Source organism: Bombina bombina, chromosome 5 (genome assembly GCF_027579735.1).
Source record: "Bombina bombina isolate aBomBom1 chromosome 5, aBomBom1.pri, whole genome shotgun sequence".
NCBI lineage: Eukaryota > Metazoa > Chordata > Amphibia > Anura > Bombinatoridae > Bombina > Bombina bombina.
This window is the reverse complement of record NC_069503.1, coordinates 444,486,081-444,500,600: the sequence shown is the minus strand read 5'-3', so window position 1 is coordinate 444,500,600 and position 14,520 is coordinate 444,486,081. Positions and strand designations below refer to the sequence as shown.

The 14,520-nt window shown below is 33.6% G+C and overlaps 1 protein-coding gene across 10 annotated transcripts in view; it reads left to right on the top strand.

The window, feature by feature from the left end:
- The first annotated feature begins 639 nt into the window (after positions 1–639).
- The window catches only part of IKZF1 (IKAROS family zinc finger 1), a 193,864-nt gene continuing 179,983 nt past the window's right edge, over positions 640–14,520 (top strand). For all 10 annotated transcript variants that reach the window (XM_053714312.1, XM_053714316.1, XM_053714315.1 and 7 more), the window contains exon 1: positions 640–852. In XM_053714312.1, coding sequence (XP_053570287.1) covers positions 711–852 — 142 coding nt within the window. In that variant the 5' untranslated portion in view covers positions 640–710. The remainder of the gene's footprint in view (positions 853–14,520) is intronic.

Below are 14,520 nucleotides of genomic sequence, written 5' to 3'. Positions count from 1 at the left end.
ACTAATATTATATGGAATACATTCATTTAATTTTGGTGTGTATAAAAAATCATCTGAAGATAAGGTTTGTATACAAAACTACAAATTAAGTTAAGAAAAAAAACATCAAAATGTAACTTTATTTTTATGGTGGTAAAGTGAATATTATACAGTATATGAGAAAGTCATATATATATATAATCACAGACAGCCTATTTGTTTTAATGAGCAACAGTGAATTGGTCTAAAAATCGGGAAGGAAACCTATGGATGTGTCCTAAATGCATAGATGCCTTCCATAAATCTAAACAAATATTTATAGATAAACTGCTCATGGTATATACCTTATTTTCATATGTGTATCAGTGGTCTATTTTAGTGCCACTGGTATATAAAAATAAATAAGGGGTATAAAATTAATTTAAACATTTAAAAGTGTGTTCCACATAAAGTTACCAATACTCTGGCAAAAGCAGGTGTAGTATAATGATGCTGTCCTCTCTGCAGGTGCTGAAACAAGAAAAGATGCATGAGACCATTCCACACCCCTAGGTGTCCAGTAGAAGAGTAAATTGAGAGGGTGTGTTGTTGTGACAAGCAGCACATCATCAGTCAGGCTCAGTGTCCCCACACACTACACGCATGCAGCGGGCAGGTCCCTATTAAATGGCAGAGGCAAGCATAGACTGAGCAGTGCAGGACATGCCAGCAGCAAGCACTGGGCTGCCGTGATGTTGCACTGGAATGAGGAAGTGGAGTGGAGAGGGGTGGGACTGCGAGCCGAGCTTCATCCTGCGGCACCTCTCAGATCAGCACATGGAGCAGCAGCCGGGGACTGGGAGAACTGTGTGCAGCCAGTCTACGGGAGAGCAGGTAATGCAAGCACACTGCTGCTGCAGACCCCTCACAGCTTACAGGGCTTGTGTTCCTCAGGCTGCTTAGGGGCTTCACTTCCATAGAGGACTATGTATGGAAATAATTAATCTATATATATATATATATACACACAAACAGTTAGAGATTTTAACTTGGTTTTGGAACATTTCAAAGTTGATTGGTAGGAAAAGACTGTACTTTTACAAATTTGTAAAGTATTTATGCATTATACACATTTGTATTCATAGAATGATTTAAGAAAATATAAATAATACTTCCCTATGGGAATTATTGAACTATGTATTTGTATCTCACAAAATCATGTTATGGATATTTCAAATAAATATTGGAATTGCTATGCCAATTAAAGGACTACTATTTTATTAATAGTTTGTGATATAACTGTACCTATAGTGCTATTCAGTTATTTAAGTCTGCCATAAACCCTGTCACTGCTTCACAATTTTTTGTAAACTGAGTAATAAACTCTAAGAAATCTTTACTAAACTTAGGATGTTACTGTAGGTTGGTTCATAAAGTTTTACTATACTATTATAGACTTAGCTGACAATGGGCAGGTTATATATAGAAAGTTACATATTACTTACAAATAGACCTAGCTGGCTGCCAATAGATAGTTTTGACAGAACATATGACAGTAGGAGGATTGTATAAAAGGTTTTCACTTTTTTGTTAGAACTTCAGACTTTTTAGAAGTATCTTTTAGTTCTCAACTTGTTGAAACCTAGTGAATTATGTTGTCAGGAACATTTCTGAGACCCTACTCTATGGGACTGTAAGTATTCTGCACTTGCAGGAATAAAATGCTCATTTATTAAACACCTGCACAAAGAATTTTAAAACATTTAAAATCTTTAATTATCCTCAATTAAAAACAAACACAAAAGTAGTAAATGGTGAAAAGTAATAACAGCAACAAACAATAATAAAAATAATTTACACAATTCTCAACAGGCTAATTAAAATTTGTATAATGTTTTATTAAACCATACTTTCCTCCTTTATTTATTATGTTTTTTGTTTTTTTGCTAAATATGGCTTTATTTGCAAAACTAATAACAGTTAACAATAAAAGATAAACACAAGTGGCATAACATTATTTTAATGTTAGATTATTTTTTTGTAAGTACTAAATATTTATTGTGGGAGCATCTTTTATATTTTTAAAGAATGCAGTTAGGCTAAATTAACTTTGTGGGATGATTTGGAACACAGTACTTAGTTTTTCTACTATAGAATAAATTCTTTTTTTTCTGTTTACATTAATGTAAAATAAACAATTTTAAATATAATTGTATTTGTTAAATTAGATATTTAAATACTTTTCTTGATATAATAAAATAGATAAAATCCATGTCTTCTATAAGCAAAACACAATATATTAGATTTTAAATAAACAGTGTAATTATTATGGTTTTATTTTTTATTTTATTTTTTTGCTTTTTTGTAATATAGCAGAGGAAAATATATATGGATATAAAAGATAATAATTTATTAATAATAATCAAGAAGAAAGTTTGTCCCACATAGAGAAAAAGTAGTTTAATGCCTTATTAGTAGACAAATATGCAACCTGAGTGCTTTTAATTTAAACTTTGAAAATATTTAATATTAGAAAGGATTTGCACACTTAAAACAGATGGTTCACACATTTATTTAAAGTTAAAGAGCCAGCAATGATCTTTATGAGCAAGTCACATGTTTTTTTAAGAGACAGGCAATAGTGTTTTTTGTATAGTTAAAACATTAGGAGCCATAATTATAATAATAGGTGGCATTGCTCATTGACTCTCTGTATTTATTTTCACACCATTTTGTGTTTAATTCTGCATAATTTAAAATGTAAATTGAAATCTTTTTGAGTACATAGCTTGACGTGTGCAGAAGTTGAACTCGTATTTTCTTTGCAGTAAGGTTCAAACTCTCATTGTGAAACCGGTTATTGTTTAAAATAAAAAGATACTGATGCACCATTTTTAATCTTAGTGCAACTGATTATATTTTAAGATACAGTATTTATTTATTTTTTAAACAAACATATAAATAAGTAGACACGCTTAAATTAGTTATCAACATTTGTATAGGTGCTGGAATAACTGTTAGATGTGATGGAAGATCTAGACTACACTACAGTGGGATAATTACACCTTTATTAAAAGCTAGAAATCCAAGGGCAAAAGTACACATTTAGCATCAAGAAAAATTAGAGAACAATCAATTTAGAAAGTTTACAATACTTTTTTTGTTAACAAATTCTGTAAAAAGTTTTTGAAATGGAATAGAATCAGTCACATAATCATAAATTCCATGAAGCCTGCCATATTACTGTGATAATTATTAAAATAATTACTATTTCAGGTAGTGTTCTGAATATTACAGTTATTCTTGAGCCATGTATCAACTACCGTTTATAAAAAAAATAAAAAAAGGCTATTGCATATTCCTTTTGGAATCTAGGTCAATAGGGATTTTAAATCCATTAATCAAAATAATATTTTTTTGTGTGCAAATGAATTAAAGATACATCTTAATGCAGTAATCCAATTATCTAGTTTGTTTCTATTGCATTCTAGTATTGTATGACTGGTTAATGATAACAGTGTTAAACTGCTGCAAATGGGTTATACTGATGGTTAATCTCCATCTCAGAAACCGCAATGCAAGGTATGGCTGATGCGTCAATCAGGATTGGCATACGCATGTATCTTCCAATCACTGGCTTTGTCCTACTCAGAACAGTCTTGGTAAAGCGCGGTTTGCATTAGATTAAAGGCCCCTTAGAGTCTGTTTAGTCATTTTAAAATGTTTCTTTCTTAAATGATGTTCTTTAACTGACTAAAAAAAACAACACATATACACTTTTTGCTTTTACTAATTGAGATATGGAGGTTTTGCTAATCAGCCAGCAAACTTCTGTCTCAAGCATTCTTTTTGTGTTGGTTTCCAAATCAAAATATACAGCTCTATTTTATCCTTTTTCCATGTAAAAATATTTTTGTCATGTTTAATAGAGCTAATAAATGTGTTCTATAGTTTAATATACCTATACTATAAGTATGTACTCAATTCCTTTCTAGATGTTTAACACATACTTACTACCAAGCTTTCACGCAATAACAAAATTAGTGCATTTTATTATTGCATCACAATGTTTATTTAATTACCTGTTAGTGTAATGACTTAAACAAACGTGTGTTTGCTTATAGGATGCTTCTTACACAAACAGGATTTTATTTATACTAAACACAAGCACTTCCCATAAAGACTAAGGGATAACGATTCCTATCAGATGTTATGCAAAACACACAGCAACATAGCCTGACTGTAAATGAAGAAATGGGGAACAACATGAACTCAGCCGTTTAAGGAAGTTGTGAAAGAAAGTAGGATAGATAAAAATGTGGAATACATCAAACTGTTGTAGCAAACTACACTGGTCATGTGCATATTTTCAGTTTCTTTTGTATCACTTTAATACACAATAACACTGTACTGAAAGGACAGTACAATAAATGGATTACAGTACATTTTGAAAACAGAAAGGGAAATGTAATTACAATAGAATCCACAAAAAAATAATAACAATGAAAAACTCTAATTTGGTAGATCATGTCATTTTTGTATTGCTGTCCCAATCTGTTTTTTAACCCTTGAAAAGGGGTTAAATACATACTTAAAGTCCAGCTTTGGAACCACAATTCCTGAGCAAGACACGGTTGGGGAGCCAATTAGAATCAGTATATTTATTTAGCAGACAATAAACAGCCATGCCCAGCTCAGGAGCTGCACTGTTTTATGGTACACAAGCAGGCATTTACTTATGTGTTTAACCCTTTTGTGGTGATTAAACACATAGGAGTTTTTACCAATCTCTCATTGTTTTTTGTAGCTAATTATGTTTGAACTTCAGCTAAATATTGTCAGTAAGTTTTTCCAGTGATCACAATATTCAAATGTTTCTGCCGTTAAAACAGCTGATGCTTGAACTTGTTACCTCATACAAATAACATTAATGGTTTATTATCTAAATCATTATCAGTTGTTAATATCCCGATTTTATAATCCAAAGAGCAAGTGTGCACAATTAATTACAAACAAAATAGCGATTTTAGCAATTACATACATCACAAGTTAAAGAGATATGAAACTCAAATTTGAGCATACAATTTGAAAAAAAAAAAAGTTTGTAATTTACTTCTATTACCAGATTTTCTTTATTCCCATGGTATTCTTTGTTAAAAAATATATCTAGATAGGTGTCTGGAGCTTGGCAGGAAATAGTGCTGCATCTAGTGCTCTTGCAAATGGATAACTTTTTTGCAAAACTGCTGCCACATAGTGCTCCAGACATGTGCACGCTCCTGAGATTATGTCCCTGCTTTTCAACAAAAAATACCAAGAGAATGAAGTAAATTTGATAATAGAATTCGAAAGGTGTTAAAAAGGTGTGTAAAATTGCATGCTCTGTCTGAATCATGAAAGAACATTTCTGGGTTTCATGTCCCTTTAAAGTGCCTGTAGGTTGATTTATCCCTTTTAATTGTGTGTAGTGATGCTAATAGGTGACGTGTGTAATTAACCTGTTGTTCTCCAAAACCATAGATGTTTATGTCTTTTTAAATAATTTGAGCAGGGGCATTATCGTGGGCACATGTGTTTGGTTAATGATTAGGCTAATTTTTATTAGTGTAAATGTGCTTGTTATTAAGGTTAATGAATTGATTGAGCAGGTAGCTAATGTTACATTTGAAAACTAATGATACATTTTAGAACTTTTGGGGTACTCAGTAATAAGTCAAAAAGTGTTTGGGGGTTTATCAAGTCCTTTTAGCAAAATAATTTGATAGGTGAAAAATGGCCCCATAGATGTGTTGTTAAGAATTGAAAATTTGGATTGTGGTCAGTAAAACAGGACTGGCACGTTAACTAGAGGACCATATTTTACCAAAACGATGATGAAAAAAGTGCTACGATAAACAATGAAAATGGCTAATTGTGATTTTATTGATATTGAAAATGGCTCATCTACATACCGATAATTATCAAACAATAGATTGTGATCAACCCTACAGTTAGAAAAGGATAGTGATTCAAAATGTGCATGCTCTAATGACTTAGAATAGTGGGTGGCCACAGATCAATTTATTAGATGCCTTAAGGGAGGCATACAAATGGTGTGGCTATTAAAAATTTAAATCATTATATATTTCCTAACAATGTCCACATTTTTATTCTGCTTTTAACTGGGGTTATAAAAACTAGACCAGAGTGCTAGATGGCCAGTTGGCCATCCCCAAGGTCTTAGTTGTAAAACATTTCCCTAATGTCTGTCTAAAGGCAAACATTACATTCTCTATCTCTGTTCTCGTTGCTACAAAAATGTAAAAAAATACATAAATTGTACAATAAATCATAGTATATCTCCCAGAAACTAAAGTTATTGCTACTAATGTAAAATGCCTTTCAGAATGGATTCCTTTAATCTTAAGAAAAATGTACCCTAAAAAAATAATTTATTAAACATTGTTTGCATTGTCCTGAACCTTAAAATAATGGGCATGCTGATAAGATAAAAGCTGGGTGGCAACTTTACTACCTTTGTCTATTTATGCCTTTCTCTGTTACCTGTTTTATCTCCTTTCACCTTTGCCTGTTTTTCCTTTCCATCTTCTCCTGGGAAAGGTAGTCCCGCCCCCCCCCCCCATTTAACCCTTTGAGTGCTAAGCACTTTCCCACCTGGGTGCTAAGGGGATTTAAGGGTTTTTTGAAATTTTTATTTTTTGAAATTTTTATTTTTTAACTTTTGTATTTTTTTTTCTTCAGATCCCCAAGACTTACACCATTGCAAAGGTTAGGTGATTACCTTTACAACGGTGCATCTTGGGCGTCTGTAGCTGCTTAGATGCCTGAAATACAGGCGTCTAAGCAGCATGCCATCTTTCCCTATACTTTGTATTGTAATTTTTTAATAAAGTTGCGCGGTGACGTCATCATGTCATTGTGCGTGACGTCACCGCGCAAAATGTGAACCCCTGGCAATGCCTGTCACTATGCAGGCCTGATCGCTGGGGTAGGAGTGAGTGGAAGCCCCCCTCAAGGTGGGAGAGTGCTAGCGACGGCTCTGAGCCTTTGTTAGCACCAGAGTGGGAAACTCTGCGACGGCTCAGAGCCGTCGTTAGCACTTAATGGAAATAAAATGGAATTAAGGGAAAATAAAAGTGAATGAAGGGACTTAAAGGTGTAAAAATATAATTCTCACTTTTTTTTTGCTATAGCACTTAAATACTTTTAAACAAAATCCATTTTTTTTCTTATGCATTTATACCCTGCAAAGTGATTAAACCAACAAACTAGCCATTCATGAGCAAAACAAGAATGGTGATACCTTAATTCATAGGAATACCACTCCAGATTGGCTCACTGGAGCAGCAATGGAACATACCCTGGTGTGCATTTATAATTATGTGTTTAACCCCTCTGCAAGAGATAAACATTGTTCCATGTTTATATACACTTCTATCTTGCTCTGCACATTGCAGCAATCAGTTACAAATGCATATGTTAGTCTATAAGTGTGACACCCTTCCTTTCCACTTCCAAATAGCCAAGTTTGCACCCCTTGCTCATAAACAGAGAGTTCTGGTGAGGTTATATGCAACGTCTTAGTACACCCTGCAGAGTGATTTACTCTTGTTTTGACTTCCTAATGTAAAAATTAAATGTTCGAATTTGTTAAACACAAACGGTTAAGCCCATATCTAAAGTCCCGTTTAGACACTTAGTGGTTTCTTCACAGGAGACATCTGGTGATTGGTGGCTACATATATATATATATATATATATATATATATATGTTGCTTCAAACTCTTAACCCTTTTTTCTACTTAGAAGGTGCCCTGTGTTATAGCTCTTGAGCTGGATTTGACCTACGCATTTAACACCTTCGTGTTTAACAGATCTGAACATTTAATTCTAGCATTAGAATTTGGCAAACTTGAGCTGTATAGTATTATCACATTTAGCTGGTGTAAAATTATTTTGGCTTCTGTTTTACTGCACATTCACATACTTTGTTTGTTAGGTGATATAGTTTACCATCCCCCTATTCATATTCTTTTAAAAGCTCTGGTTTTGCACATTGTGTCTTCACCGGTTATTTACTCAACCACAATAGATACACTTATATATTTAAAACTATTTAATCTACATCAGAATTAAACTTTCATAATTCGGACAGCTGAGCAAGTTAAAAAAAAAAAAATCCAATTTACATTTATTATCAAATTTACTTCATTATCTCGGTATCCTTTGTTGAAACTTAGTTAGCGCCTTTCTGTGAAAGCATATCTACATAGGCTTATGAGCGTCCCCGTATCATGAGTAATGTATGGTGTCAGTATTTGTAAAAATAGCATTTTCACAGTTTTTCATGTACTTATCGCGCCATTATAAGGACAAACTTGTGTATTATTCAGGTAGGGCATACTTTTGTAGGACATGGGGGAGTGTGCATCAGTCTAATCACTCACTATGGGGCCAATTATAAAAAGAGATAGTGGACAGCTCAGCTGCATGTGAGCTACCGTGACCAACCTAAGTGTTTCCTACTTGAAAAATATACAGTTTTGGGATAATAATAGGTTGAAAATTTGGGAAAATTTAGATAAAATTTATATTTTCAATGTTAAAGCCAAGGTTTTACTTAAAGGGATACTAAACCCAAAGTTTTTATTTCATTATTCGGATAGAGCATGCAATGTTAAGCAACTTTCTCATTTACTCCTATTATCAATTTTTCTTCATTCTCTTGGGATCTTTATTTGAAAAGCAGGAATGAAAGCTTAGGTTCAGCACCTGGGTAGCGCTTGCTGATTGGTGGCTAAATGTAGTCACCAATCAGCAAGCCCTATCCAGGGTTCTGAACCAAAAATGGGCCGGTTTTCATTCCTGCTTTTTAAAATAAAGATACCAAGAGAATGAAAAATAAAATTGGCAATAGGAGTAAATTAGAAAGTTGCTTAAAATTGCATAATCATAAATCGTGTTAGCATGCTTAATAGCTTGCCATTTAATCCCTAACTTTCCCTTACAAGTTACACAATTTTATGCATTTAGAAGTGTTTTATCGTGATTTTTATTTTATTTTTTGCCTAGAAATAAGTTTTGTGGAAGCTATTTAAAGGGACATTAGTCTTATAGCATGGATCAGCAATACAGCACTAAATTGCCAAAAAAATGTTTTAGAATAATTTAACACAGTCATCTTATTAATACAATTGACAGGATTTTGCTAATCAGGAGTACTTCAGGGATACAACTCTTCAAAAGTCTGGTGGAATTCCTGTTTCTAGTCTCCTTAGGGATAGTTGTTAATTAGCTTATGCCCTGAGCTAACAAATCTCTGTGTGGCATGTTGCAGGCTTGGATAAAACTCACCATATTTACATAGTACTGCAAAAATAGGCAAATTAAATAATGAATGTATGTAAATTGTTGTTTGATTTTTATTAAAGGGATAGAAAGAGCAAAACTGAAATATACTTACATTAGCAAAAATGCTTCTAGTAAAAACTATTACCTTTTTTCAGTGGCATATGCACATATCCAGTGCACCCGCATTCAAACACTATACCTTCAGAGAGAGCTGGCAGTGGTGTGAATTGTGTCATTTAAGACTTCATTTGTGTCATACAAGCATTATATATATATATATACAGTATATATATATATATATATATATATATATATATATATATATATATATATATTATATATATATATATATATAATACACAGGAAATAAAAAAAAATAAGTTGCGCTCTCCATTGAAGTCTATTGGGAAAAGAAGTTAGCACAGTTGCGATATTCGAAGTCCTGAAGTTAGCTCGAATCGGCTTTGGCTTGAGTGCAAACCATTGCTATAAACTTGTAATACACCTGCTAACCCATTTGTTAAAAGTTTACTTCTTTTGTGCGCGAGCAAAAGTGCTAAATAGCTCGCCACTATAATCTGGCCCTTTAAGGGGAGAGGATATGTGGAGTTTAACGTCCTGTTAAAACAACACTTTAACTGTTAAAACAAATAAGGCTATTAAACTTCCTTTTTAATACAAATCATAACTTGCATGTCGGTCTAGTGTTTGAACCTATAATTTCAGTTTTGAGAATGCACAGCTGGACTTATGATACCTTATTGGTTATTTAGAGAAAAGGGAATATGTTTCAATGACAGCTGACAAGTCTGCCACATCCTATTGATTGCAGTTTTGCTTGGTTTTGTTTCAGCACCTGCTAGGAGTACTTGTTGCAGGGCCATATAAATTCCTACATTACCAAGCCAGGGTCTGAATCTCTCCACACTTTGTGGTGTGGAGAGTTTATCTAAGAAGTTTCCAAAGGCAAATTTTAGCTTTAGAGATTTTTATCTTGCTGGGGGTTTGGATGTGAGGGAGAGACACATTTATTACAGCATACGTTTTTTTTTTCATCACATTTTCTGTCCATGCTGATGAGTGTTTAATAATCAGGCCCTAGAGCTAAAAGTAAATTAATATTTTTTATTTAATTAGAAATGCATACTTACACACAATTCCCATGTTGCTATTGTTTTGTTCACATAGTATGTTATAGTATGTTATATAGATATAGATAGATAGATAGATAGATAGATAGATAGATAGATAGATAGATAGATAGATAGATAGAGGTTAGGATAGATAGAAACAAGAAAGAGGAGAAAGAAAAAGTGTACCTTAGCTAGCAACCTCTCATCAAAAAATAAATCAAATTAAAGAGTCCCCGCCAATGTATGGGTTAATGGCCCTGCAAGTAGCACCATAGAAATATACATATAAAAATATGCTTTAATTACTATACATTTTCTATACATTGCTGTCTGGATTTAATAATTTTCAATCGATATTAAAAGATCCATAAAGGTTATTGAAAATGTACTATATAAATATGTCAATTTGGAATTCAAGAAGTTATCATCAAGTACAGACAAAAATCTTTTCAATTCCTCTACTGGGCCATTCCATATTACCAATACACCATTGATGTAACAATCCCACAAATTAATGTATTCATCAAAGGAGGAAACAATGTCCAACTCATTGTCAGCTTCCCACTTGCCAAGGTATAAACATGCATAAGTGGGGGCACAACTCGCCCCATTGCAGTGCCCAATATTTGAAAACATGAAAAATACCCTTTATAGAGTACAAACTCCAAAAAGTCTAACACAGAGTTAGCATGTTCCATATATTCAGTTAAATAATACCTACATGTTTCCATACCAAGGTGATGTCCTGCAGCACACATTAGCCCTATCTAACATATTAGCCTTACCTAACACATTAGCCCTACCTAATACATTAGCCCTACCTAACACATTAGCCCTATCTAACATATTAGCCTTACCTAACACATTAGCCCTATCTAACACATTAGCCCTACCTAACACATTAGCCCTATCTAACATGCAGTTTGTGTTCCTCTCATATTGAAAGTGCCTAACTGGATATTGTTGCTGGATGGATTGTGCATATCAGTGTTAATGTACTAGTATCGTCACCATACAGCACTGGTTCTTTGGAAGTGCCCATATGGACATTATTGCTGGATGATCTGGGCAGTGTTAAAGCTGATGCATCTGTGAACATCGATTTTACCAAACGGATTTAGTGATTTTTCTAATTTTTATGTTATTTTTGCAATATATGTATGTATTATGTCATAAGTATTTTGTAATTAAAACATCATTTTATATTCATATTTCTATGGTGTTACTTGCCAGGCCATTAACCTCTACGTTACCGGGTCCGGGGACTGTTTAATTGTATTTCTTTTTTGATTGGAGGTTGCTGGCTAAGGTAAACATTTTTCTTTCTTCTCTTTTTTATTTATTAATTTAGTTTACATTTGTACCACCAGGCACCCCTGGATATAATACACTTTTGCATATATCCATCTGTAGAAATTAATTAAATAGAGTACTGTGCTGGTGGGAGCTTTTTCTTTATAAAATATATACTGTATATATTGGATAGCCAAACTGCCAAAATGGTTCTCAGAATCATGACAAAGGAGGGAAAGCACAAACAACCTGCGTTAGCTAAATCAGGAAAAAAAAAGTCTTGTCAACATTATTTCTGGGTCTGGACACCAACTGAAAAAGGCCATTTGAAATGTGAAGAAACCAAAATTAAAGGATTCCTGAGTGTCTCCAGCTGGAAAAACAAATGTGTTCAACAGATGCTGTGTTTTTTGGATTACCAGGGTCTGGCTCTGGATAGGGTTTGGTGACTCATGTGTGGTGCATTGGTGAGAATGGGATCTGTTATGAAAGGGGTTGAGCCCCATCAAAAAATGTTTATGAGATAAGGATGTTCCTAGCCTTACTTAAAATGGTAAATATGTTCATATAGGAACTGATTTTTTGTAATAATGTTTTCTTTGAAAAGGAACCTATCAGCCTTTGGACTTGTTTAGTTAATGCAAGGTGTGAACAATTGTGTCTAGTGTGTTTCTGTCAGTAGCCAGAGTTAACATTTCCTAAAAGGAATAGTGTTCCTTGGATCTCCCTGAAGGTGACTGTATTGAGAGATATGATATGTAGGAATGCCTTTTCCGAAATATCATAGCTTTTTATATGCTGACTCTGCAGAAGCGTGTTCTGATATGCTTTTAGGTATATTTCTGAGCTTTTATCAAAGGAACTAGAAATCCAATGAACTTCAGTAATTAAGGATATGTTTTAGGGGTGATACAGGAAATAGTAGAGATAATGTGAAGTGGACATTCTTTCTTTACTTATTCTCCACATACCATTTTAACATGCAAATAATAGCAATCTATCTACATTAAAAATGAAAAGAAAGAGAAAATAGAACCTTAACCAGCACTGACTATTGAATGCAAAATAAATTAACATAAAGGGTTAATTACCCCAAATTGCCATTACATCACATACTAATCTCATGGCCCTTAATAACAGCAAATTTATTAAAATGGCTAATATATGGGACCTAGAACATTGCTACAAAAAGGGATCCCTCTTAGAATGCTGGTAGTTAAAGCTAAAGCAATTACACACAAATCAAAACATTGCTGAAAGCCTCTTCCAGTTCCCTTGGTTGTAATAAATGATTGCTCTCCATACAAATATGTGTCAGACTAATATTACAAAGTACCGTAATTATGAAGTGTTAAAGCAGCAAATAAATCACAGATATATTAAAGGGACAGTAAGGTCAAAATTCAACTCTAATGATTTAGATAGAGCATGTAATTTTAAACAAATTTCCAATTTCTATTATCAAAATTACTTCATTCCTTTAGTATCCTTTGTTAAAGAATACATCTAGGTAGGACCTTAGGAGCTTGCACGTGTATTACACTATTATAAACAATATTGCAAAACACTGCTGCCATAGAGTACAAAAGCCACATGCACACTCCTGAGTTCTTATGAGCCTTACTTGATGTTCTATGTGAATCATGGAAGTTTTAGTTTGACCTTACTGTCACTTTAATTCAAATGAGGAAATGCTTCCAAAACAAGTGTTACATAGAACTGATTTCACAAAACAATTGTACAGAGCTATAGTAATAACAAAGGGGGGCAGCCAGTCCTCTCAGATTCTCATTGGATCCAATCTCCTTTATAATCTTCCCAGAGCCTCCTCGCTTGTACACTCACTGGACCTGCCACTAAAACTTAGACGGAAGCGGAAGATATAAATTAATCAACTTCTGCCTCTGGATCACTATTGCTCCTTTAGCAAAGTCAGGCTAAATGTATTATCCTCAGTCGTACCGGAGAACCTTTAAAGGGTCTTCCTCACACCATAATTCTGAACAAGATCTTGATAGTGGTCCGACTCCTAAAGATGTGTGTGTTGGAGTCTCAACTTTAAGTACCACGCTCCCATAAGCCTGGTAGTGGCTAAACACACTCTGCAACACACATTTCACCCATCTCCAGTCTTTAGAGGGATCAGGCATAGTTAGTTGCTAATAGATTCAAGTCTTCATTTTTGTATCCATGTATAAGGGTCAAATTAACCACTTATTGTCCATGTACATCTTGCAATATTTAGAATACTATTATATATTCCACCATTTAAAGTACTATTACTTAGCACATACAATTTAAAGAATATAAGGCAGTATGAGTGGGAGTTATTACGTAATTGAACACCTAAAATATGAACACAGAAATTAGTATGTACACTATTTCCTACCTAAGCATCAATGCAAATTCAAATGCTATTACAAACCTAATCATTTGTTATCTATCATCCACAAAGGAGCATAGTTCAGTTCTTCATTTAATCCTGCTGGTTTTAAGTATCTACATTGTAAATCCATTTACATTCAGCTTTCAACAGGAGTTTATGCCAGTCGCTACCCCGCTCTGAAACATCAATTCCAGTCTCATAAATCTTCATCACTTCTATGGTGAACCTCTGTAAAATGATGTGCTAACCTACTATTCTTACCATGTTTTTTAACCACATCATGTTCTCATATGTTCTCAATACTCCCAATACGTTTTCCCAACATATTCCCTGTGACAAGAACAGGAAGCAACATAGACAACCCCATTCACTTCTACAAGTGATTTGATCTTTAACTTT